At 47.5% G+C, this 27,637-nt stretch overlaps 1 protein-coding gene across 2 annotated transcripts in view; it reads left to right on the plus strand.

The window, feature by feature from the left end:
- Positions 1–25,584, plus strand: part of MARCHF4 (membrane associated ring-CH-type finger 4) — a 100,251-nt gene extending 74,667 nt beyond the window's left edge. For both annotated transcript variants that reach the window (XM_086615254.1, XM_086615255.1), the window contains exons 3-4: positions 4,728–4,920; positions 25,223–25,584. In XM_086615254.1, the coding sequence (XP_086471380.1) occupies positions 4,728–4,920; positions 25,223–25,584 (555 nt within the window). The remainder of the gene's footprint in view (positions 1–4,727; positions 4,921–25,222) is intronic.
- Positions 25,585–27,637: the final 2,053 nt, after the last annotated feature.

Consider the following 27,637-nt stretch of genomic DNA (forward strand, 5'->3'; position numbering starts at 1 on the left):
TTTCTGTTTTGACTGTGGTGATGCTCTGTTGAGAGCTGATGAGTGTATGTCTGATTGGCCTCCTCATCAGTATTCCCACATCTGCAAGAAAAGTCGTTGAGATCCCAAGGTGTTTGAACTTCAGCCTGAGATCCTGAGCAAAAAAGCTTGAGACAAGTTCACTGGGGTCTCCTGCTTGTCTCAACTTACTGTTGTGTGTTGAGCACAAGCCTTGGCTGGTCCCTGCTGAGCTCCAGCTGCGGCCTGCAAGCAATGGGTGCAGTCACAGCAAGAGAGACTTCATGGCCTGTGCCTCATAACAGGGGCTTTCTAGGATACTGATACTGTAGCCTCAGTCTTACCAGATGCTCTGGCACATGGAAAAGAGGGGATTGCATCACTGCATTTTTCCATTACACAGCCCTAATGAACCCTCCTTCCTCTCTGCCACAGCATCTGTAAATGTACAGCAGAGAAGCTACCACAGCAGTGGTATAACTTTGCGTGGTGAATTTATAAAAAGAAAAGCCATCCTTCAAAAGATAATTGAGGAATATGGTCAGGGCCTTGGGACAGCAGAGAGGAGAAAGGCAGACCTAAGCAGTGCTGGGAATGGTCCACACCATCCTTCTAGGAAAAACCTTTGCTTGCTTGTTATCCTGGGTCTGAAAATGAAATTGCTGACTAGCACAGCTCAGGATGTTAATGATATGTACAAAGGGGACATGTCAGATACAGCAATAAAAATAAACTGAACTGCTTGAGGCAGGCATGTCTCTGCTCTCAGAGGAATGTAGACTTTTCCAGCAAGCAAGTCTTCTTAGCACGCTGCTGCAGTAAGACACAGATATCTTCTGCAGGCAAATATCTGTCTTGGATCTGCTCATGCTGGTGCTTGGGAACCTTTGGAGACCGCTGGTGCCAAATAAAGGGAAATACGGATCAGGCCTTAAATACTATAGTAATGACATTATTAATCTGAGCTATGTTAGCAGTGGGAAGTTTTCACTCACAAGCCTCTGAGCAGAAGCACTGAAGCAAATAGGGAGACAGGTTTGTCGCAAGTACAACACATAGGTTATGAAACGGTGCAAGAGAACAAGTATAACAGGACTGGCAGGCACTGGTCCCAGCTTGGCCCCTGGCTAAGGTCATCACAGATGTCAGACCTGGGCTCCTAAGAAATCCTTTTTGAGGCATCTGGGTTGCAGAGCTTTGTGATTTGGGAAAAATGGGAAAACTTGGGGGAAATCAGTCCAAAAGAGAGTGGTAGTTTGCACGTGCACATCGGAGTGGTGTGCCAACGCAGTTGGCCAAGGGGAATGGTAGCAGAGGACAGCCAGCCAGCTCCTGAGTGATTGAAGACGTTTCTTCAGAGCAGTCTGTAGGGACAGAGCCCTTTTTCCAGCACGGGTGGCAAGCCGTCGCAGAGAGCTGCTTGGGCATGCTCTGAAGCCGTCGTAAGCCTGGAGCTCGCCTGGAGCTCACAAAGCTGCTCCTGTTATCCCACAGGAGCCTTTAGAGCTTTCTGGTACCACCAAGTCCTTAGTTCTGCCCTATTCAGCACTGGCAGAGCATCTGCAGAGCTTTCTACCTGCCAAAAGATCCCATTCCTGATTGACAACCTGAGCAAGCTGTCGGTTGTTGAAGGTGCACTTCAGTACAGCTCAGCGGCTGCCTGGGACTCAACAGTCGTTATCAGCTGAGGAAAGAAGGTCTCAGTTTTAGGTCTCTTCCTGCAAGGTGAGGTTGCTTGACACTGTGACTTTGCTAGAGGTAGAGATTTGGAGGGAGGGTTTTGTGTCTGCAGCCAGACATTCAGACAAAAGCTTGGGGGTTTCATATGTGCCGGTAAAGGGACTCTGCGGCTTTGCTGAGAACTTTCTTTGCAGCTCTAGCAGTGACCCAAGGACAATAGGGTCACCAACTAAATCCATGATCTGCTGGCCATAACAGTGGTAGAGAGGGGTTAGGAAAATGGGTGATTTTCTAAGGGCTGTCATGAAATCTGAAAGGCACGGTGTTGTGATTGAGGCAGGCTCCTGAGGCCACCGGTGCAGGGATGCATCAAGCCCAGCTCCTCCAGCTGAAATTCATCAACACGTTCCACCTCTGAACAGCTCTCGGACTCTTCTGTCTGTGCTCTCACTGGATAACATGCTTTATCCTCTGTGTCACTCCTTTTCTTCTCTCTCTGCAAACCTCATACCCTAAGATGTGTAGCAAAATGGAATTAAAAGATGAAAAATGACGACTTCAGTTATTGGAGGCTCGGGCTAGATGTGGGATGCTAAATTGCAGTTCTCAGGGTTGCCGGAGAGGAAATACAACATTTATTACTTACTTTTCTTTTTTTTTCTGGAAAATATTGAATTCTTCTGCAAGCTGGTTATTTTCCCCAGTGTTCAGCTCTGACCCATTTACCTCCTTGCCGGAGGGTAATCACACCCCAGTGCCACCTCCTGAACAGAGTCAGGACTGCTGCTGCGTGTGTCACTGTCACTTAGTGCCAGATGCCAGGAGAGAGTCTCCTACCCCCTGGCACGGCTGATGGATTCCAGCCTCTTCATTATCGCCTCAGCGAACCTCCCGGCAGCCGCTGGCAGCTGCGCAGCGCCAGGCAGTGTCCCTGCCTGTGTGTCAGCCTCTCTGTTCCCAACCGAAGGGTGCAGGGTTTGATGTTTGCACTTTTTCTGTGCCCTGAACCACGTCCCCTTTGAGAGCGTATTTAGCACTACACCTAAGCCCCCGTCTCTGCAAAGCGGCGGTGCTAGTCGTACGTGGCTGCTAGTTGCAGAGAACAGCTCCTTCTTCTTTTTCTGTTTTTAATTGCTACCTTGGAAGGACCTGTTGCCACCACAGGCTTTGCAGTGTGCCGGACAGATGGTGAGGAGCCAGTCCATTACCTCCTTGAGAGAGAGAAATGGTGCAGAATGATCTGGCTGGCACAGACGCACACAGGTCGGCGTGAGGAACCTGCGGTAAAACCTTCACAAGCAGCACCAGGCTGTGCACCAGGCTCTGGGCGCTCCCATCCCCTCAGTGCTTGCCAAAGTTAGTGGAAGGGGAGATGAGGTCTGGAGAAAGCTGAAGGGGTGAAAGCGCAACCCCATGCACTTACCCAGCGCTCCTGCATCATGTGCCTTCATGGAGCTCTGAGCTGATGGCACCGGTTGCAGATTTGTCCTGCATCTGCTTATGGTGCTGTTGAGGATGAAGCTGAAGAGCTGACGGGAGAGCAGCGTAGCTGCTGATCCCACCTTCAGAACCCAGATTTGGGGTGACGAGTGCTGTGAGGTCTGTTGCCCTCTCTCAGCTCTGAGGTGGCCTTTCCTCTGTCTCATGAAGGGAGAGGAGCAATGTCATGAATGCCTGTATCAGCACAAGTCACCTGTTGTCCTTCTTGCCCTTCAGTCAAGGTTCAAAGTCCTTCCTACCTCCCAAAAAACATCAGTAACTCCTGGCTGGCCTGGGCACTAAAGAGACACCCAGCAACTGAACCCCCTTCTTGCCCTACAAAAGGATGGGACAGGGCTCAGTGGGTGACCCTGCTGTCCCAGGATACGTTTGACAAACAGGCAGGGTGCTGAGGGCTCACCAGAGATGCTGCCTCACACAGACACTAGTTTGGGCTTAATCCAGGCTAAACATTTTCAATTCCTCTGAATCCTCTATACCTGCAGGAGGTTGAAGTCCGCCTTTATTTATCCTTCTGCCAGTCCCACTGAGATCTCAAGGGCATGTATCTCACAACTAAAGGTGGCCTATATACTCCGATGCCAGGAGAGACTGTCTTTCCCCAGCCCGTTTACACGTTTGATTTCTGATTTGCAGGAGGGGCTACGGACCATGTCGCCAAGTCTTGTTAAAGGAAACAATTTCTGCTCTTGGTTTTTACAGAGTCGTTCTCTCAGCAGTGTAAGTCTGAGTGGGGAGGTTTTATGCTGGATAACAGAGAGGGATCTGGGCTTAGGATATTTATACTGTAGCTTATACAAAGCTATTTGACATAGTGAATGGATTTGGGGGAGTTTTTCTATTTTTTTCTTCTTCTGAGGAAGAAGCATTGGCGTTTACCTTGGAACACAGCCTGAATGTGTCATCACCTAAAGGCAGGGTGTCCTGACCACAGCAACTTGTGTTGTTTGTAACGAGTTTTGTGGGATGTGCGTTGCCGCTGCGAGATCCTACCTAGTGCTGTGATCCTGTCAGATCTCACAAAGTGGCACAGAGCCAGCTCATGGGAGGCCTCCAAAGGAAAGCTTAGCTCTCTGAGACACTTCTTCTCATGGTAATAGGATGCCCTGGCCGAGGACCATGTCTGGCCTTTGTTTGAGGTATCAACTGAATGTCCTGGTTTGTGATGGCCACCACACACATACTGTCACAGGGATGTTACTTTCAGTGTCTTGCCCTGAGTCCATTGTGCCTCCCTCAGGTCTCTGTGCTTTCCTGGTGAGATGCAGGATTCCTCCCCGTTTCCTCTTCAGCAATGCTGACAGGAATGACAGGCATTGCACTGCTGGGGCGGTGCAATGTTGAACAACTACCATGCTCCACCCCAGATGCGGACCAGGTAAAAGCATCTATGTGTAGGGTGCACATAGGAGTAATAGGTGCTCTTTGAGATCTCCAAAACCACCACAATGAGGTAAAACAGCAATGTTCCGCACATAACTAATCTCTTCTATTTCTCCTTCCTCTCTCCCCCTTGTCCCCTCTCCTCTCCCCATTGCCTTCCCTTGCAGTGGCAGGCCATCTCTCTGACAGTCATTGAGAAGGTTCAGATAGCAGCGGCCATCTTGGGTTCCCTCTTCCTCATCGCCAGTATCTCGTGGCTCATCTGGTCGACCTTCAGTCCTTCAGCCAAATGGCAGCGCCAGGACCTGCTCTTCCAGATCTGCTATGGAATGTATGGCTTCATGGACATTGTCTGTATAGGTGGGTGATCGCATCTCACGGCACGGCCAAGGTCACCTGCCTGCTTACCCACGGAGAAGAGCGGGAGGTGTCACGGAGAGCCAGCTGGTACAGCTCAGCCTGAATTGAGCCTCCCTGGCTTTTCCTCCTCTTTGCTTTTGCAACACCTATTTTAAAGTCCTCTCTGTTCGTCTGGGCAGCCCCGGAGTATCTCCTTGGCTGGGCTGGCAGAGGGACCTGCAGCAACCCCAGAGAGAAACAAATCTCTCTTCAGAGCAAGAAGAGGGTGGGGAGATCTGGGAGAGGCTGGGGAGTGTAAAGCTTTTGAGAAACTTCTTTCTTTCTGGAGTAGCTAATTTAGGCACTGCTCCATGTTTGGGTATGGCAGGATCTCTCCACATGGCTCTCCAGCCCAGTCTGTCTGCCAGGGAGGGGTGGCTGCCACTTCCTCGGCCCACCCTGGAGCTGCAAGTCTCAACCAGCCCAGGTCATGGCCCAGCCTGGAGTCCTTGTCAGGTTGCTGGTACAGAGTAGCTCTGAGGATGAAGCTGCCTCACACTGAGCAAGCCCAGATGGCAAAGCAGATGCTGACAGCCTGGCACCAGAAGGTCTCCCTGAGACCAAGAGCTGTAGCCCCATTGCAGTCGGGGGGGGATATAGCTGATGATACCTACGGGCAGAGACACTCACCAGCCAGGCCATGGAAAGAGTGGTGGTTACTGAAACAGTTCAGTGAACACCAGCCACCTCCAAACATGCTCCTGAGCAGTGTCTACCCAAGCATAGACCACCAGATAATGTCAGTTCAAGTGACCCTGCCAGGAAGCAAAGAGGATCCCAGAGAGCTCCTCATGTCTGAGTCCTTCCATCATTGGTATAAAGGCAGAAGGAGCCTCCCAGAAACTTGGTGGGACAACTTCTCTCTAGCCCTTGGCTTGGTGGATTTGTGTTTGTGTGGGTAGGGCCACCCAGAGAAAGGAGCACAACCTCCAGTTCAGCCCTCAGGAGGAGCAGGACACTGTCACAGAGCCACAGCACAGAAGTAAAACAAACCCAATGGCAGGGACAGAGGTCTTGACAGCACATCCTGGTATCCAGGTTCAAATGGCTCTTGACTTCAGCATCCTTCCAGCACAGGACTTGGATCTGCTGAAAGTCAGATCAATTCCTGCCACTGTAGCCATCACTGGGCTGACAAGGAGATGTGAGCTCGGCCTGTAGATATCATCCTGCTTCTCCATGAGATGCTGGTGGAGCTACTATATGTTTCCAGGAATGAAGGGAGGCAAAGCAGGGTGAAAGAGAAATGGGCAGCACCCACATTTTGGCACAGTGGCCACTGGGGACATCCTCTTGCTGGTGCAATTGGGAGTGGGAAAAAATGATCCTTGCCTGTGTGTGGAATGCATTTGTGTTGCCTTGTTGGCAGAGGACAGAAGTGGAGAGCCCTGGCCTGGGTGGACGTCAGTAACATGATTAAATGGCTTTGATAAAGCTTCAAGAGCTGAGGGGAACTGATTAGCTCATCTGTCAATAGGAGCTAAATCCTCCCACATGGCAGAGAACAAACCACGCCATCCATGAACTGAAGGGGAACTGGGCAGACAGATTCGGATTTGAGGTTTTTCATTTCTTTCTTATTTTTTCAAGAGTCTGGCCTCTTTCTCTTCTCCACATTCTCTGAAGGGAAAAAGAGCTCCTTTTTCATCTCCACTGATGCCACCATCAAGCTTAATGCCCTAAGCTGGGAGCTTTGATTTTTTCCAGCCAAAGAGCAAGTGGCCATCCTGTTCCCAGGAACATTTTTCAGAGTAGTAGCTTGGGGCGGCCCCTTGTCTCACATCCTCCCTGCGCAGCTGGCAGTCCTGGTGGGCCAGGCATGCTGACTTTCCCACAAACTCAAAAGCAAGTGTAAAGCATTACAGATGCAGTGAGTTAACATTTCTGTATGTGGCTTCTCTGCCCAACACCTCAGAGCAGTGTCCACCAGAGATGGCTCCACTTGTATGCAGCATGTCTGCTCCTGCAGCCAAGCAGCCCACCCATGATCAACCAAGAGAGACGATGTTCTGGACCATGTGAGCCTGTCATACATTTCAAACATTTCCTTAGAAAAGCTCATATGTGCATGCAGCCAGCCCCTGCTGTGCTCCAGCGTAAAACTTGTTTTGTGCATCAGTACCCTTTTAATTCCAGCTGCTGCTGCTCCGGGGTCTGCAGTGGTGGGGAAGGGAAGCTCTGAGCAGTGCTTGCTGGGATCTGATGTTCACTCTCCTCTCCACCTCCTCCTCCTCCTCTTCTTCCTCTGCCTAGGCTGAACCAAGTGACAAATGAGGTTGTCATGGGGAGCTGTGATTCCCTGGCTGTCGATGCGGTCAGGTCTCTCCTCTGAGTGACTTCTCTCTAGCCCTGCTGATTCCAGGAGGCTGCACTAGCACTAGCCAAAAGGCTGATATGTCCCGTGGAGAGGCCAGGCCAGGTCAGGTCAGCAGAAGGGGCTGATCAAAGGGAACTCTGTGACTGGGTTTAATTCCTCATTCATTATAGCTTTGCTCGACTACGATGGATGCAGCAATGCCAGCTCCCTAGAAGACTCGCAGTGAGTTCCTCGCTGTGGAACAGCTATTCTCTCTCTCTTTATCCATCGCCCAAACCTTGCAGCCTTGCGCAGGGTCTTTGATCACAGCTCGGCAAAGCCAGCTCCAAAGATTCAGAGTTCTGCTCCTGACTGCCGGCATGGCCGGAAGCCTCTTGTTACTCCTCCCTGGGCTTTAGTTCCACTGCTGCAAGTTCAGGATAAAACCTCTCATGGATAATTGCAGTGACAACGGTTCTTGAAATACCAGGGTGCTGTCTGTGCATTTCGGTGTCTCCTCCTCCACAGTCCAGCCCTTTTCCCCTTTTGCTTTCCAGTCTGTGGGTGGGTAGGAAAGATTTAGAAACTAAGAAATGCTCAGCGATGGGGAAAGAGCATGACATTAAGTGCACTCAGTTCTACCACACTTTTTTCAGCTGATGTAACATTGTCTGGGCGATGTTTGGTAACAGGCTGGGTAGCCTTGGCTAGCAGAATGTTATGCTGTAGGTCCTACGCTAATTGGATGAATTCCAATTGTTCTTTCCCCCAGTTTGTCCCCAAGTTTTACTTTCACTGGCAGAGGAGCAGAGGTTTGAAAGGCAAGGTATTTACTAAAGAGCACATGTGCTGAAGTAAAGCTCCTCTGTAGTTCCTGCCAGTTCCCACTTCAGTTGTCCTTGCATGTCTCATGTCTATTGAGTAGCCAGTGACATTTGTCCAGGAGGCTAGTTTACACACCCTGTCACTGGAGGTGCTCAGCAGGACACTTCCTCTGGCACTGTTGAGTCTCAAAGCTGGAGAAGATACCAGATCTCCAGAGATCCTGACTGTCATCGGGCAGGGAATATGTACCTAGTCAGCAACTGCCCGGCTGTTTTGTGTGATCTCCTCCCTACCAAGTCATTAAGCGATTTAGCTAGCAATTTGCCAAGACAGAGAGATCTGTGGCAATTTGCATGGGCAATCCCGTGGCAGCACTGATCTTTCCAATATGGAGTCAAAGATGAGGGCACGAGTGCTTACTTGCACGTATAGCTCTCCCTAAGCACGGATCATTTGGTTGCTGTTTTCTTCACTTGAGCTGTATTGATCTGGAATAGTCAGATCATCTTCAAGCTCAACTCTCAAAATACGGCTGTTAACTCAGGCTGTTGATCCATGCATCAAAATCCAGGGGTCTTGGGTTTGACCCTTAGCCACTCACATTCAGTAATACACTAGTTTTCTTTGGACTTTGCTAGATCCTAGCATGCTCCACAAAAACGGTGTAAGGGACAGACACCATTTGCTACCCCTTCATCTACCATGGAAACAAAACCACAACCAAAGTAAGATGAATCTACTCCTCACGACCAGCAGGACAGATGGTATGGCCCAAGCACCAGAAGCTACATCGGACTGGGAAAGATGGACTTTCAACATTGTTCTCCTCCTTGCTCTCAGAAATCTAACAGGAAGGCAGGAAGCACTGGATAGGATTGCTTGGGATTTGTGGGAGTCTTCAATACTGGATTTTTTTTAAAGAATCTGTTAGAAAACATATGTCAAGAACAGGTTGCAGAGAGATGATCCCAGTTTGTGCAGGAGGAACAGACTAAATTCTTCTTGATATCCAGCCAGCCCTAGCATCTTGGATTCTGATCTCTCTCTCTCTTTCATGTGTGCTATCTCTGGTCATGTCTGTAGGACAGATATGAGAGTTGGATTAAACTAGAAACTGGTAGTGATGCCAGCGTAGGTATTGCTCTGCTATGAAGCCATTTACAACACAGACATCGGAGATCAGCAACTAGGAAGTGAATGAAAAGTGAGATGGGAACTGTTCATTTGATTAACTGCTCTCTCCATGGACCCATGAGAGGTAAATCCAGAAGGCTGGCATAGAGAGGGATTAGCAGAAATGCAGTTATCGAAACGCAGAGATAAATGGAGTGAGCCTTCACAGACCTGAGTTACTGAGTAGGGAGAGTAGCAGCTTAGAGCTGGGCTGTAAATCCTGAGAGACACCTGCCTGTTAATTAAATGATAGTCCTTGGAGGGGGAAGGAGGAGTTTGCCTCCCTCTCTGTCAAGGTGCGATTAGGGAAAGCCAGCATTTGTAGATTAAGGTGTCATTTGGGGTCAGGAGGACAGGAAGCCATCTCCTGTTAAACAAGGAGGAACTGCCAGCTAATGAGAGCATGTCACAGTCAAGGCTCAGGCATCACCAGATGGGCTCCAAGGGGGAAGCGCATCTCAGGGAGGCCATTAGCTGCGGGGCCATCACTGCTGCGGTTTGTGTGTGCAGCCCTGCTTGGGCTCACACAGGGGTATCCCTGTGATTGGCATGACGGAGGGCTTATCCCCAGCGATGCAGAAGCAATCCCATCTGCCTCTCCTTGGATCACTGGTGGGGACTGTTGCTTTGTCCGTGCCCACCCAGACCTTGCTCTCTGACTCACCCTGCCTTGGTGCTGACAGCCGTGCACTTTCACAAGCACTAAATCCTCCTGCTCTTTGAAGCTTTTCCCTCGCTTTCCTTGGCAGCCAGTCCCTGAGGGTATTTGCCTTCACAACAATAACTGCACTGCAGCTCGATAGCACAAGAGACAGGCAAAGCAGGACCATTCATCCTGCCAACGATTTTTTTTGGCACTCAATGGCAATCCATTACAGATCAGGAAGTGTGTGCCCGCTGTTTTTAATCCCAGCTGCCAGCAAGAATAATCAAAAGCATCCAGTATGTCTGATGGCATCTCAGCACAACCGTAGGTAATAACATAAGAAATCAATAGCCAATTAAAACCGATCCACAGCATTTGATCTTTCATAGTGCAATGGGAACAGTAATTAATGGAGCTTCCTTGAGACAGTCACAATTCAAACTTCCTTCCAAGACTAATGTGGTTTTGTTTTAAATGAGCTTTGCTTCCTAGAGGAAATGCCAGACTGAGGTAGCTTCAGGGTGTTTTCTAGCCAGGTCACTTGGGCCCTCAGCATTCAAAGGATTTTGGGGTCAGGGTCTCAATAAAATAAAGACAAACTGAGAAATTAAATGTCTTCAGGGTCTTCATCTGTATTGATCCAATTCTCGAAAGGAAAGCAGATGTTTTCATTCAGGTCTGTGTAGTCTCCCAAGGTACAAAGCAGGAAGAATTGCTACAGCAGTAGGGAATCACTTCTGGAGAAGCACCAAGCCCGTGCGTTGTCTTGATGACACACGAAAGGCAGAGCACAAGGCAAAGAAGTTCAGCAAATGTCTTCAGAGGAGAAGCCTGAGACCAACCCAGACAGCAAACATACATGGCTTCAACATACCTGGAAGAGTCCCATGAGATTATGCAGAAGTCTTCCATGCCCTTCAGCTTAATGCACTGCTTGCCATGCTGTTCATTCACTTCTTGCCCAGGTTGCCTGCAAACTGGAGCTAGCAGGAGCTCTGGAGTGACCAGATCCAGGCCCTATAATCAGAGCAGGCAGTTGGGTTAAAGTCAGGCAGCCAATTCCCTTTTTTTGCACTGTGAATCCTGGTTTGCATACATTTAGCCACAACGGTCATGCTTGAAAAATCGCTGAGCAAATCATTGATTTATTAGCTGTAAAGGGGAATGTGGAGACAGGAATAGTCCCCACAGGGTGCTTTGTGGGACTCTCAATCCAGCTGGGCAGGACTGTCCCTCAAGAGCAGTCATTCAGGGTCTTGTACCTGGTCCAGCAGCAGGAGAAGTGATGCTGCGCAGCTGATTTGCTGACTGACTTCTTGGCCGCTATTCAGGAATAACGGATGCTCGGCAAAGCCAAGACATGCTTCCCCTCCATTCCTGAAAGATGGGACCTATTTTTGTCTAATGCTGCATTGATTATTCAATAAGAGAGCAGAGTGGGCCAGCCAACATGCGTGCATATGTGCTGCTTTCACCAGCGGGCATTTCTGCAGAGGCTCAGTGCACCTACTGAACTCCAGTGCAGCTCCGACGCTCTTCGCAGAACAAGCACATCGCTGCTGAGCAAAAAGCCACGGGGTTTGGACCTGGCTCTGAACCCCCTCCCTTTTTGCAGGGAAGGAGCTTGGCTTCTACCACGGTCAGAGCAGCACCTGGCCTTTCAGACGTGTCCTTTAAACTCCACAATCCTTCACTACATCCATCACCATGCAGTTTCCCACTGTTGCAACAGGGCTCTGGAGATGTATTTTGTCATGAATAACCATATGGTGGTCTTTGCTCCAGTGGATCGATGTGTTTAGCATTTAATGAGGGCAAAATAATTAACGTTTTCTGAGGGGGAAAAGAAATCCTTTTGCCTTGTGAACTGCATCTTGTGCTTTCGAGGGTGGGACATTATAATCAGAACGATGCTTCCCTGTCACTAAACCCCATGCTGGAATCAAGTGCCTAGTGTCCCTGGGTTAAGTTCCCATCCGTGGGCAGAGGCAGCAGCACTCACCTGCCTGTCACAGCTTCTACACTATGGCAGGAGATTCCCTTGTAGGCAGCTGGTAGGATCTCCCGCACCAGCTGCATAAATTGTGCTGTCTAGTAAAGGATGGAAAAAGTCCTCAGCTCTGTGCCAGGCTGTGTTTTTCCAACTGCCTTCTGTCCCATCACTCCTCCTACTACAGCCTTCCTGCCCGCAGACATGTTACTCCTGGAGGTGGGAGGCTGTGGTCCATGACATGCCTTTGTGGCCATAGCAAGAGAAATCTACACCGTAGTCAAAAATGAGGCCACAGGGGGGTCATGCCCCCTGCATAGCGGATAAGGCTGCTTTTTGCTGTGTCTCCAGCTCCGTAGGGAGCCAGAAGCAAAGGTAAGAAGAAATTCACATGAAGCCACATTAATCCAGCTCTGGGGTCGCTTCTTAAAGTAGCGACTGATCGGTTCTTCTCCTGGAGGATGCCTACCTACCAATAGAGCCATCTTTCAGACTTGGATAGAACAGTCTATATGCATGAATACTGCAGACAGGCTCATGGGTGATCTCAGGTTGAGCAGTGCAGGTTTCCCTCATTGATGGGAACAAGTCTTGGCATTGCTAAACTTACTCTGCCTGGAAATTACTCCCTGAAGCAGTGCTTTTCTCCTTGAACCAAGACCCACCAATGGCAGCCACAGCCTGAGTCCCTCTGCCCCATGGCAGAGCTAGATTCACAATACCCATATGACCATGCAGTGTTCAGCAGAAGTTGTTCTGTAAGATTAAATAATGCCAGGGATCCTGTGCCCAGTAGTTCAGCCAGCACTTTACCTTCTTGGAAGAGGTCCAGCTAGCAAACAAACCCACAGCAATGACATTCAGGCAGGGCCAGTGTGAAGTGGGCAGTCATCACTACCTGCTGAATGCAGAGAAGCCTGAAGAGCCAAAGATCCAGGCATTTACTATGCCAAGTGGGACAATTCACTCTGCCCAGCCACAGCCACATCATGGACCTCTCTGTGTCCTACAAGGCTCTTCTCCAGACCTTTGCAGTAGGCTTAGCCACTCTCAGTTCCTTTCACTGCTTTCATTCTTCTCAGCTCAGCATTGACGGATCCTGTAGGTGCGTATGAACTCTTACCTGCCCCTTTTAGCCTGCAACAGCATTCACTCAGCTGAGTATCACAGCTCCTAAAGGTCTTCAGCTCTGGTGGAAGAAACTTGTATACCCAGAGCAGGAAGGCAAAAATTTTGCCCTGCCAGAGAGCCTAGCTAGCAATGGATCAGAAATTATAGACCCTTGTCCTCTTGGCTCCTACTGCCTTCCTTAATTTTGAATAGTGCCTCTATGTGAGACGTGAAGACCTTTGCAGGGGAGAAGGTGGGGTGAGACCTGTGGGGACACTGTAGGGAGCAGAGAGGAGAGGCCACAGCACCCAAGGTGGAAGGCTTCTGGAAATCTCACAGAAATCCTGGGGTCTGCAATGAAAGATTTTGTCACGCTGCAGAGGACAAAGCAGCCAAACACAGGCTGCACCATGGTGTGTCACAGGGACATATTTATCCCAACAAAAGGCTGGCCAAAGAGCACCTTCTGCCTCATGTCCTTGGGATGCCTTCCTACATGGCAGAGGGGAAATATGACCACGTCTCGCTCCAACAAAGGGGTAGAAGCAATTGCAATGCACATGCCGACCTGCAACTTCAGAGGCACTCCCAGGTCCTTTAATTTAGTCCATGTGCCCTACATTACCCTGGAGGAGACTGTTCAGGGTCATCTGTACTCACCTTTATATCTCTCCTAACTGGTCCCTATTCCTCTTAGTGAAAGAGCGCTTGGGTGGCTGGAGCAGTCTGAAAGGATTGGGCTTAGACAGGACCTGCATCCCTCAGAATATGAAACACTGAAACTATTCCCGTTTTTCCTTACAGAGTTTCATTTGCTAATAAAAGCAGAGAGGGAGGCACTAGTTCTACCTTGAATAAGCAAATGTCATGTTTTGATCATTATTGAACAAAGTATTTTGATTTAGCATTTAGAGATGACTGCTCATGCTGAGTGTTTTAAATTCAGTGTCAGAGCTGGAATACAACATTTTAAAAAAATTCAAGTCCAAATGAAACATTCTCACCTGTCTGAAAATATGTATGTACTCTTCCATTCTGGGGGACATGTGACTTTTCAAGTCTTGCTCCAAGCAACTGTGAAGACAGATTTCCAAACTCTACACAAAACAGCGCTGTTGTCCAGCTTTGCCTTTAAAGAAACATCCCGGGAATGGCTAAGGATGCAGCATGACTGCACGGGCAGTGCTTTGGTCAAAGTAACGTTAGTTATAGGACAGAAAGATTCAGGACGGAGACCTGAAGGACTGACTGCTGTGGTAGTGAAATGGAAGCCACGTGCTTTTTCTCATCTCACCATGAGTATCCACCTCCATGGACTTCTGTCTGGGAATGCCTGGAAATAGAGACCCAGAGACCAGGATGTGCATTTGGCCAGTGCTCTGTTCAATCCAGTTTGAAATTATTTTCTACTCCCTTCTTTTAAAGACCTAAAAGTCTCTGCCATGCACACAATGAGTGACTTTCGCCTCTTGTGCACAAAGTCCTTTCAGGACATGGGGTGTTGTTCTGATCTCTATTTTAAATCTGGAGCAAAAAGGAAGCAAGAGGATCTATATAAACCTATCTACAAAGCCAGGAGGGAGTGAAGGGGTGTATGGGTAATGCCTCAAGCCCGATCCCTCCTATAGTAGCACGGTTATGGGTGGACTTACAAGTAGGGAATGATGCTGGAGATGTATGATTCAGAAGCAAGGTTGTTCTGCTGGTGGAGCTTCAGTCTTTATTTATTTATTTGCTTTTTCCAAGAAGAGACTCATTTATTGCTGCCTGCATAGCTAGAGAGTGCCCTTTAATCCTCTGCTTTATGGTGCGCTGTGAATTAAATACCACAGGAGTACAAGAGCCCTTAAGGGCACAACATCCATTTTGCTGTAGCTGTCCACAGCCAGCTGAGTTTACAGGAGTGCTTTTGTTTATGGTTTATCTATTGCCTGAGTGAGAGTTTCTCTGGGTTTTATTTTCCCTATTTTTGCTGTTATTTCTTGTTTTGGTTTTTTTTGTCCCAGTTTTGAGGCAGAGTGGAAAAGTGCCAGTCTGGGCAGGGCAGGAGCAAGTTGTGGTGGTTAGTAGCTCCTGTGCTTACAGCTGAAAATATTTCAGCATTTCTAGAGCAATGATGTTGCTGCGTGTGGTTCCAGAGGTCAGCCCAGCTCCTCTGTCACAGGTGGCATCCTGCAGACGGCTGATGCTGGTTTCCCTTTGCAGACAAACCATGTGGGAATGCTGAATGAAAAGGAATTTCCTGTCCGTTGGACACCTCCCATCAGCTCCATAATTTTGCCAGTCTTTCTTCATTTGGGCCTTACCAGCTCAGCCCTACAGGGCCCAGCCCATGTGTCGTAGAGGAACGTGAGAGTGGGCAGAGAATATGAATGAGTATGGCTGCCCTGGGATGAACGTAGCATCTTGAAGAGAAGCTGACATCTACCTGGCAGCCATAAAAGCTCCCCCAGTGCTCCTACAACATACTGCCCGTGGCTCCCACCAGCTCCACAAGCCCCATGACAGGCAGTCCTACCTGTCCTCTCAATTCATCACACCGCATAAAGCATTCCTCCTTGCCCAGCTACAAACACCATGCACATGGGATGGACTGCCCCTGCTTCCAAAGGAAACCCATAGCATCCTGTGCGCACAGAAATCACTGTGTTGCATGAACTCATGACGTGTTGCAGTGTCATGGCCTGGAAATTGTCTCTTGCTGTACAGTTCAGCAGCATCCTGCAAAATCACAGTGCTGCCTGGAGGAGAAACGCTCCCGGCTGTCGCACCAAGCACTCCCAGCACTGATAAAAGAGCTGCCTCCTTTCCGCAGCCCCCCACACTCTGCACCAGCATGGCAGGCAGCAAGGTCTGCTGTGATCGCTCGCCTGGTGGAATAGCAACTGTGAGGACCCTCTAAGATGCTGGCGTGCTGGATCCATCTCCCACCTGGTGGGGCTCTTGCTGAGTCTGGGGGCAGGTGCTAATGGCTGCAGAGAGCTTGGGGCATAGCGTAACACTTTCCCCGCCCCCCCCCCCCCAATCCCCTGTCCCACTCAGGTGGGACCTGCTGCTCCTGTTGCTCTGCTAGAGGGAGCAGAGGAGGCAGGGAAGGAGAAGGGCTCTCATTGCCTTTGTGGGGGGTTGTGGCCCACCTGGGGCTGAGGAGGCTTTGAGGCAGAGACTTCCCTGAACCCCAGCTTGCACGAGAGGAGACAGCCATAATAAGCACAAGATTTACCCGTTAGTCAGCAGCTGAAGGCTTGGGGTCTAGCCTGTTTGTGCTGTTAGCAGTTAATAACCCAAAATGGAAGAGTCCATACCTCAAGAAGAGCTTTTGTATATACACTGGTGGGGGCTCTGCCCAGGCCATGGAGGTCTCACCCTTCGAGGGGCTCAGTTTCAGTTTTGCTGGAGTTGTGGCCCGTGTGGCCTGAGAAGAGCCAAGCATGGCACACACATCACTGTGAAAGCTGCCTACCAGTGGAGTCCCATTACAGCGAATGCACTTAAAGGGTGATGGACAGAAGAAGGAGTGTTTTGTCTTTCCCAGACCCGTGGGCTCCATGACAGCACGTCATCCAGCAGTTAATAGAGCTCAACAGGGTTCAGCCATGCAGCTGCCTCAGTTCTGCTGAGCCAAAACACAGCCCAGATTCTTGCATATTTAATTAGTTCCTTAGATATTAAAAAATGTGCATGGAGAATGATTGTTTAGAAAATGCCTGATTATGATCAGCCAATTATTTTTTCCATACGCTAAGCATTCATTCAAGCTCTAATCATCACGAATACGTTTTCAATGCATACTATATGTCATTCAATGCTGGATATTTCTGAGCTTGCACACTCTGCTTGTACAGTTCCAGCATTATTCAGAGCAGACCTTTGCTAGATATCTTGTGGACTAGAGACATCCTGCTCACTGCTCTAGTGTCTTGCAACTACCAGAAATGTTTAAAAGACAGTGCCAGAGGTCCCAGGTCATCCATTACCTGGACTTCCCTTGTATGCAAGATAGACTGTGTGCTAAGCTCTTGAAACATTTTGGGGACAAAATACATATTTTGGAAAGCAGGGGTAACAGTTACGAAGGAGTCTATACTTCCTATTTGATTTCATCTGAAAGCGGAGAATCCCTAAAAATCTGAATGTAGCAGTAGTCTGTATGAAAAGTGTCTGTGCAATGAAAGCATTCCTGAGCTGAGGAAAAGTATGATGTGAGGATAATGGACTCCAGAAAAGCAGCAGCAGCAGCCTCAGGGGTCCAGAGCAGAGAGTGTCCCTTGGGAAGGCAATCTGAAGGATAAAAGAACTGCGAACAGCTCATGGCTGCCAAAAGGGATGACACTAAAGGCAAAAAGCAAACTGTTCCTGTGCAGGGGAAAGCTCAGAAGTGTGAGAAGAGAGCATTGAGGCTGCATCAGGAGCTGTTTAAGGACCCAAAATCTGAAGCTGCAATCACACAAAAGGCAGAAAGAAGAAGCTGCAACTAATGACAAGTCTCTAGGAACACAGGCATGGAGAGCTGTCAGAGCTGAGCCCTAGGATGACCATCCAGAGATACAAAAGGCAACAAGAAATAGGTCCATAAGTATATGTAAAGTAAGAAGATGAACAAGGCAAGTCTAAGAGCTCAAATAATATTTGATGCAAAAAGGGCCAAAGAGTTAAATGTTGCCTTTGTTTGACTCTTCAAAACTTAACTGAAATAATTTTAATGAGGAGAAAGGAGCCCAGGGCAGAATCAGAAAAGAACAGACTCAAAAATATTCAAACGAGTTAGCTCTGTCCTTGTCAGCATGTCCTAATGAACTTCAGAGGAAGCTGCAGGAGCAGTCTCTGACCTGGGAGTGTTTTATAATCAGGAACTTGGGGAGGATGCAGGAGGTGTCAGGCAGCTGGGGAAATGCAAGCAGAGTGTCTAGCTTTAAATATAATGTCTGTCATTAAAGAAGGTAGGAACTGAGGATCAAGGAAATGAAGGGCAAATCAGCTTAACTGATTCATAGAAAGATATTAGAATAATTTTTTGACTAACCAATTGATGAGCACAAGAGTATAACCGTATCTAATTTGGAAGGGTAATTGTCCTAGTGGCTAAGGAGGAAGCAGTCAGTTTTATGTGCTGTGGATGCTTTGCCTTAAGACTCTCCTAAACCAGAGAAATGTGGTCTAGATTAAATAACTATAAAGCAGGGGTACAGCCAATTGAAAAACTGCTTTCTCAGTAGTTGTCAGTGGTGTACTGTAAACTGGAAACACGTTTCAAGTAGGGCTGTTTTGGAGTCTGCTCTCTTCAATATTTTTATTAATGGCTTAGATAACGAAATAGGCAGTGCTGTTATAAAATTCACAGATGATAACAGGCTTGGAAAGGCTGCAAGCACTCTGGAGGATCAGATCAGAAATTGAAATGATCTTGGCAAATTGGAGAAATCAACACGATGGAATTGAATAAAGAGAAGTACAAAGCACTATCCTGAGGAAGGAGAAATCAGAATCCCAAATGCACGCTGGACCAGGCAGTCACACTGCTGAAGACAGTGATCCTGTGACATACCAGTTTATTTCATCAGGATATCAAAAGAAAGGTGGGGTGTACAGTGCTGATTCTGCACCTCTGCTCTGGGGACTGCACCCTCCTGGGCAGTTCACTTGCAGAAAAAGGGAGATGAAATGAAGACATTCTGGAGATGATGGAACAGGAGTGAGGAGAGAGAGGGCGTTACCTGATTCTCCACCTGATCAGCTCCCATGTTCACATCTCCCATCCCAAATCAGCCCAAGTGCAGAGTCCCACTGGTGCCATGACATTGCTTACAATTATGAATCTACCTCTTCCTGCTCCCTGGTTCACCCTCTTTGCCCATTGCCTGCCACTGGAGGATTTCGAGGTGCTAGGTTGCCTAAAGAACTTGTCATATTCAGCTGGAACTGACCCTGCCACAATGCTGAGGGATGCCAGATACTAGGAGCTCTTTTCTCAGCCCATATTTGCAGGAAAAAGTCCCTCTGGTTCTCTTTCCCCAAGGACTACCTTGCGTCATGGATGAGGAATAAAGTACAGGAGATTGCACTGAAAAGTAGTATGGATTGGAAGGGTCAAGAGCGAGCTCAGTGACTCATCTCCCACATACTGTGAAGTACTTGCAAAGCTGAGGTGAGGCAGAGATTCATGGTTATTTCTAAAGCACGCTTTGGAACGGAGCGATCTCTTGGGTACTACGAGAATTTGGAAATCGGCGGGACCGCCTAACTTGAGCAAACGCAGAGTGCAGAGCAAAAGTCAGTACACTTTACTGTACTACACTAGAAACCTATGGCTGGCGAACATAAATGAGCCTAAAAAGACCATCTGTGGCTAGGTATGGTTCCTGCACTGTCCAGAGCCCATCAAGGAAACATCACTCTCCTGGATTTGTTTTTATGCCCTTTCTTGTTCTGTTGGCCACGGCTGGAGACAGGATGCTATGACAGACAGACCCCTTGTCTGAATCAGTACAGCCACTTTTCTGCTTTTAGATTAAGATAAAAGGAGGCTAAGGATGGAGCATGTAGGATGAGATTAAAGCAAAGAGGGCTTTGTGAGGGCTGAGCTGCTGAAGCTTTGGAAAAAAAGTGGGGAAATTTGAGATTGCCACAAAAGCTGAAAGAATTCACAGAAGGGAAGGGAAGGGTTTGTGTACACGATGATGTCAATAGAGGCAAAGCCTGGCAATGAAGGTGTTATCTCCCAGGAGGATTGGTTTGCCTTGGCCTGAGCCACCGCTGCTGTGGGTGCAAACATTAAGCTTTGATCACAGCTGCCATAATCTTCCCCTGACTCCTAGCAATGAAAGCAACAGAAACAGGCTAAAGCACGGCAGCTGTCTGGCTGAGGTGAAACTGCATTTACAAAGGAAATCGAAGGGGGAAAGTGCTGCTGAAGGTGGAAACAAGAGGTGACAGCTCAGGTGGCAGGACAGGGACTTTATGAGAAGCAGGACAGAGTAACAGGCTGAAATGGACTGTAATCTTTCCTCCTGTAGACAGTGTGTCAGCCCAGGGGTGATGTACCACTCACTGTCAGCAGAAGACTTGTTTTGGTGGTTTCTTTACTGGCAAACAGAAGAAACAGTTTCTGCCCCAAGAATTTACCTGCCTCTTTCAAGAAAATGCATGGCAAGTGTTGGAATAAGAGGAAGGTTAATGAGAGACTGAAAGTCCTGGTGAAAAAACCACTTGGTGGCAGAGGCTGACAGTGTGCAGAAGGTTGTCATTTCTGGGAAACTGCTGCTCCAAAGCTGCTTTAAATTGGAGGCTCACAGCCATTTGGGTTAATCTCACAGGATGGTGGCACGCCAGCTATCTCCCCTTGCGCATGTGGAGGCACAAACAACAGGTGTCCTTGTGACATCTGGCTTTTGTCCATGCTCTTCCAACAGCCCACTGGGCTGAGGACCTCTTTCTCGACTGGTCATGCCACAGGCCCACTGATACCAATGCACCTCTGTCCCAGCTAATCCCAAGAAACAGTGCCACCTGCACACAGCCCAAATGTTTCCATCCTCAGCACCAAGAACATTTCCTTGCACAGAGACTGCCCACATGGATCATGATGCAGTGTGGGCAGGTATTGCAAAGGTAGAGAAATCCTACAGTAACATGAGCCTTACTTCTGGGCCATGGTACTCACCCTTGGTCTTACTCTTCTTCTCACTCTTGAATTTTAAGAGTCCAGAAGCTCCGGGTTAGCTGTGGCCATCAGTAGAATGTGGAAATTAAACTGCCTTCACCAGAGCTAGCTCTGTTGCAGCCTGCATCTCGATCATCTGAAAAAGAGACAGTCCAGTTATTCTTGCTCTGGAGTGAAAAGGAGAGTAAGGGTGGGGGAAAAATGGAAGAGGTAGATCCTTCCCCAGAGCCAGCAGTTGTCAGCTTGCTCTCCTAGATGCTGTGGGCATGCGCTGATTGAGTACGCAACTGCGCTGACACAACTCTTGCCTAGCTAATTGTATTGATGTTGCTTACCTGTTGCTTTAAATCCAATCTGGACCAGGCTTTGTGCTCCTTGAGGCTGGATCACTTGCTGTGAGCAGTGGTTAGGTGCTGGGTAGTCTCCCATGTATAATAAATGAAAGAGAGCATAATAAGATACCAGCGTGAGCAATGTGTACAGTTTTGGTATAACTTATTGCCAAGGTATTGTTCTGTTTGCCTGTGCTGTGATGCACAAAGCAGCTTGTCAGCTCTGGGAAGTAATCCCTGCACCCAGGATCATCACTAGTCCCTCCTGCCTGGACTCTACAGATCTCCACAGGGCTGACCATGATCTGACCCTCTGAATGAACTCAATAATAATAAAGCCACAAGAGAAAGAGCGAAAAAGGCTAATAGATGGAGAGAGTGAACACCATGAATACATCAGTATGGTTTCCTCTACGTATTGTTCCAGATTCAGCATGTGTTATTTCAGAGCGCTGCATGGGTTAGCCCTACCACGTTAGCTCAGAGATACTGTGTCTTGTCCTGGGAACAGCATGGCCACATCAATGTGGCAATGCAAGCAGAGGCATTAGAAGGTATTTTTAGACTTTGTCGTCAGGTTAATAATGACCCCATCACATAATATGGGCTGTCTCCATCTCCAGAGCCATCTTTTCATGGCACAAGCCAGTGCAAGTAGAAATGTCTAAGAATATGAGAATGGCCAAGGGTTCATCTAGCCAGCTGCCCTGTTTCCATCAATGGCCACGAACAGACACAAAAGTGAAATAAGAAGATGACAAGTGTGTATTATAGTTCCCCTAAATACTTCTTCCAGCATTCAGCAATTTTCAGCTTAAGGAATTTCTTCTGATGCTGGTCTGGCCAGGTCTCTACATGAGAAAATGGGAATGAGAACAGCACATCTTCAGTGCCCGTGTTCCATAGGACTTTGATTTCACCAACTCCACATGGACCAGGCAACAACCTGGACCAAACAACAGTTTGCATGAAACTCACAGAGATTTTTCCTTCCGAAGATCATGGTTTTCACAGAGAATCCATTGAGAACAGATTTCGTGAAGCAGAAGAGGGCGAGATAAATTTGAGAGGAGTGGAAAAGGATCAGGCCATTACCAGAATCCATCCGAAATTCTCATATAGACATTTCTGTGTTGAAAAGAGAGAAGAGCATAAAGAGAGAAGGCCCCACCAACCTGCTATCTTCCTCACATACACGGGATTTGGTTTAAGGAATAATTGTTTCTAGCTGGATGCTTCTAGTTGAATACAGTTCTTCCTGAAGGATTTCCCACTTAAGTCTGGCCTTTAATTGGAAAGTCTCACCTCTGTTATCAAGAATGATCCTCGAGGGAGGAGTGTTTCTGGAAGGGGATGCACAGAGCTGAATGAAGGAATTCCAATCCTAATTTATCACAGGCAGACAAAATTTGTTTTGATGGCAGCATTAAGCGTCCTGCAACTTGATATAAACTGATGATCTCTTGCTTACTCTTGGCATTCACTCTTGCAAATGAATCACTGTTACTTCTGCCTCCCTGCCCACCCCTCCACTTGGTTCCTTTTTAATTTTACAGCTTCCTGAGCTTGACACGGGGAAATCGATAAGTAATTTAGAGCCCAGTAAATACAGAGGAAAACAAGTTATTTTGTACTTTTATAAATACTTGGAAACCAAAATTATCTAAGAAAACAGGTGCTCAGTTGACTCAGCAACCCATCCATCAGCATCACACAGTTAATTGCATAAGATCATAAACATTTATAATTAGAAAGCAAACAAACAAGAATTTTATAAACAGCCCTCTTGAATCAGGCTGCACATTAAATATTTGTGATAAGGTAATTAAGAATAGATTTACAATCCTGGCTCAGTGTTTAATACTTTGGAGAATGGATTTGATTCTATGGAGAATGTTCTACAGCCAAGGAGAAAACATTCGATTTCAGTTCTTTTATGCAAGTCTTAAAGTGATCTCAGGGAAACTTTGGCTCTGTCATTGATCAGAGTGGAATTTCATTCATTACAGATTGGATAGCTCTTTTAAATAGATGTCCAATGTCCCTTGTCATGGGCCCATCCACTCCAGGCCTGCTTCAAAGCTCTGTCTCCTTGGCTGGATCTGCAGGCTTTCCCTAAGTGCTGCTTTTTATGGTTGATGCTTTGATCAGAAGACGTCAGAATTCTCAGCCGTGTTTCAAAGTAGAGAGGAAAACCCACATTTTTCTATTATGACACATGGTGTTCGGTTATGAAAAGCTGGCATCACTATAGGATTACACCTGTGCAATCTCGGTGGCCTGTGGGAACCAGAGTGAAGATCTCTCTGACACTGTAGTGCCCAATGCCATTCCCTGTTCCAAAATAGCCAGATTTGAATACTTAAACCATCAATCAAATGTAATTACTTCTACAGCCAGTAAGCAGGCTCAGCACCCCATTATGCTGAATGTGAAAGTCCCCCTGAAGCTAATCTGTGATCAAGTCAGCAGGGCTTCTAGTTCTGCTTAGAACCAGAGAGGCTAGAAACTCAATCTGTACTGAAGCTACAGTTTAAACTCTGTAAAATCGGATGCAGACCCAAAGAAACCAGGTGGCTGCATCCCATGAGTAATGGGGAGGTCAGCTCGAAGGGTAAGATGACCTTCAGATATTTTGGGTTTTGATACAGCACGGGTTTACTTCAGTAATTACCTGTCATCAGAAACTAGAACAATCTGGAAAAGCTAGGTGGAGGGTAAAGCCCTAGCATTTGATTCATCAGGGATAGCAGTAAACCACTTTATTCTGTGGTGAACCATCATCTTCCAATACACTGCTGGTTGAGGCAACCTCCTCATTTCGGCATGATTCTGCTTCTTACTTCTTGTGCGTCTTTTGTTCTTTGTCCTTGTGTTAATATGCTTGTGACGGGTAGGGAAGAGACCTGCTCTTTCTAAAAATGTTTCTGATAATCTTGATCCTGACCAAGAACAGTAAAGCCACAGTTATTAAGAACAATGAAGCTATCCAGGTGCTAACTCACCCAGTACCTCCTACCTGCTGGTCTGGCTTCAGTTACATGGGGTGCAAAGGCACTTTCCTAACAACAGACAGATTGCTACAAAACAAGGAAACTCAGACCCAGCTCGTTCTGCATAAATCCCACTCTCTAGCAAAGCTTGTTAATTATGTGTGTGCCAACTAAGCCAGTCTACAGGAGTGGTTGCAGCTTCCTCCAGCCTCAGTGGAGAAGAACAACACAGTGTTGCAGTCACTGCTGTTTCTAGTGCATTCAAAGGGTCTAGCCAAAGCCTGGCAGCTTGGATAATAACAGAGCTTCATACTCAAGTACCGTCATCTTCTAAACAACTTCTAATATTATCTAATCCTTCAATCCTCTTTCAAGGGTAGGGAGGATGACAGAGCCTGCTGGGAGGTGAGCTAACTGATGGGTGGCAGGGCCTGAGCTACTCACTGTCTTTCACATGCAGAGACCGTTAGAATTCAGGTGTCCTACAGCCCAGTGCCATCCCTCGGACATGACTTCTGCTATATGCCGGTGGGAAGCAGGACATATGCATTACGTGCATACTTGGCACACGCACCGTGTGAGCTCACCTGCCCATTCTCTCAAGCGCGTTGCTCTCTCCTCATGGAAGGAAGCGATAACATATGATGAGGTACCTGCTCTGCAGATGAGCAAAACTTTGCCTAGGATGACAAGCCATTTACGGGTGTAGACAGACCCTTGTTTTGCTCTGGCCTCGCTATGCGTGTCTGCTCGGCTGCTGCGTGTGTAGGGAGAAGCTCGGGCAGTGCACGCACATGACGCTGGTGCAGCAGACGTCACCGGCACGTCAGATCCAGTTACAGCCCTTCCAAACACACGCCGTTGGCATGGTGAATCATGCCTATGCAGCATGCAAAACTAGTCCAGCGACAGATAAACCTCGGGCGCTTATTGGTAAACAGATACTGTGTTGCTGTAGGAGCATAACTCGCTCTGCTGCATTTACGATCCATTTATTGATTGCTGAGATAAAGCTGTAATCCTTTTAATTCAGGGGAAAAGGGATCCAGCAGAGCAGGAGCACTGGTGCTTTGCCAGTCAGTAATTAAAATATATGATTTATCTATCGTTGAATAAACAGTGGCTGAGGGAGAGCCAAGCTAACCAGCTAGCTGGGGGCAGGATGCTGGGGTAGGTTTATGATTCTCTCTAAAGTTTTGTTTCTGTTTTATGTTTACTTCTTTCCCCCTTCCCTCCAGGTCTAATAATACACGAAGGGCCCTCGGTTTACCGGATTTTTAAACGGTGGCAGGCGGTCAATCAGCAGTGGAAAGTGCTGAACTATGACAAAACAAAGGACATGGAGGAACAAAAAACAGGGACGAGGACAAATCAGCGCCCCTCCTCCCAAACCACCCACTCGTCCTCCACTGGTGGTACAGCCACTAACTCCGCTCCAGCCGACAGCGGGGCACGGGCTGCCGGCCATGCCACAGGCACCCTCTCTGACCACCACTGTGCTTATACCATCCTGCATATACTCAGCCACCTGAGGCCTCACGAACAGAGGAGTCAGTCTAGTAGTAACAGAGAGCTCGTCATGAGGGTCACGACGGTCTGAGCCGAGGAATTCAGGAGGCCTTATCACGAAGCGGAGGAGACAAAGAACTCATAAAGCAGAGGAGCATGGTGTGCCTTTTTCTTTCTCTTTCCTTTTCTTTTTTTCTTCTTTTCTTTCTTTTTTTTCCCCTCCTTTTCTTTTCGGTAACTGCACAAGATACAAGAGGCAGCACCTGGCCAGCTGAGGAAAAAAGCAGGTGGAGGGAGAGCTGCACACTCATGCTAAAGAGGTTAATGTTTTCCAGCCAGTTTAAAAAAAAAAAAAAAAGAAAAAAAAAAGAAAAAAAAAACAACAACACAAATCACAAAAAAAAAAAAACAAACAACAAAACAAGTGCAATACAGACTACAAACTGAGTAGGCAGAGTTCTGGGGAAGCAGAGGAACAGATGGTTGAGCATGTCTTACAAATCCTATTACCTGGAATAGGTAACGCTCTGTACACGCCCCTCCGTCCACACACGCACGCGCACACAAACACACACACACAGTGTGAGACTTATAAAAACAAGAAAGGGAATGAAATATTTGGAGTATTTTTATTTTCCAGATGGTGAACCAGGGCTATGAGTCATTTTGTTTCATGAGTCACTCTAGAGCTTTGTTCGATTTACCATAGGATACCTGAAGTGAAATAACCGGGGATTTTTCGGTATTGATTTACAGAAAGAGAGATTGAATCATCCTACCAAGAAAATCTAACAAAACCCAGGCGTATCCAAATTTCACCAAAACAAATATCCTGTTTTTTTCATAATGTTCCTGACAAAGGGTTTGTGAGGGGGGGAATTGGGGGCGGGGGGAGGGTGCTCCATGACCTTTATTCGACGTATAGGCATTTTGGGCAAATTTTGTACAAATGCTCCGCAGGTGTTTCAAGCACAAGTACTGGTGTGATTTATGCCTTCATAACCCCAAATCCAGCATCCCAATCTTGCCACTCACATCATTTTCCATGCAGACATTCCAGGTTAATTTCCTTCCATTGTACTCCAGTCACAAGAAGCTGACCCATCTCGGTGGGTTTCTGCTGCCTTGCTGATTTAGACACTCATGCATTAGAGATGTACATCTTATTTTTTTGTGTGTCTGTATCCCTGCTGCTCGATTTGCAACAGTCTCACTCAGTCTTGTAGGCTGAGCCTTTCACATCCAGTCTGTTAGTTTACTACAGAGTCTATTCCATTCAATCATTCAAGAGAGAGTTAATCTGAAGAGGGAACACAGTTGCCGACCGAATATGTAACACTTCTAATAAGTCTCCTTCTCTGGGATATATCCTCGAAGGTACCGGTTGCTCTTCAGGAACATTCTCTTTCAATGCACAATGGCTGAATCATTTGTGGATATTAAAGGGACACTGTCAAGTACTTTTTAAATAGTTTTTAGGGTTTGGGCTTTTTTTACTCTCCATTGTTTGTAATATTCTCTTACAAGCTTGAAAATAAAATTTCTTTCCCTACTGATTTTGTCCTTTTCCATTTGGGCACGTACCGTTCTCTCCACTCACCCCATTTCTTTCACCATCCCCGTCCTTCCTCTGCAACAGGAGGAAATCCACGTTACTGATTTCCTGCTGACTGTCCTTGCTCTACGGAGGGTATGTCTCAGCTATACGGAGTTGAGCTGTTTCGCCAGTGCAAGTGCCACAAAGGAAGTGTAAGAGCAGGAGCCCCAAAAATCCGATTAGCCAATTGAAGAGCAACAGCTCAGCAACGCCAAAATGATGAGCCCGTAGTGATAAAGTTTGAACCCAACTCCCCCCAAAATTAAGATAAGGACTTCAGTCAAACTGTGTCCAGTTTGTAGAAGTGCTGAGCAACATTGCACAATGGCTGTGTCCGACTGCCTTCTGTCATCATACCAGCACCTCTTGCAGCTTCTACTGGAGCCAAGGCAAACACAAGCCACCAGCTCCTTCGGCAGCTAGGCCATCGTGGGTCAGGCGTTTCTGGACTGGGGAAGGTGCCCAGGTTTGAACACACCAGCCATTCTGCAACATTGAAGATGGAGGTTAGCATCTTAAGGCAGGTTGTATTTTACACCTCGATTAC

This window comes from Tauraco erythrolophus, chromosome 8 (assembly GCF_009769465.1).
Source record: "Tauraco erythrolophus isolate bTauEry1 chromosome 8, bTauEry1.pri, whole genome shotgun sequence".
NCBI classification, from domain to species: Eukaryota; Metazoa; Chordata; class Aves; order Musophagiformes; family Musophagidae; genus Tauraco; species Tauraco erythrolophus.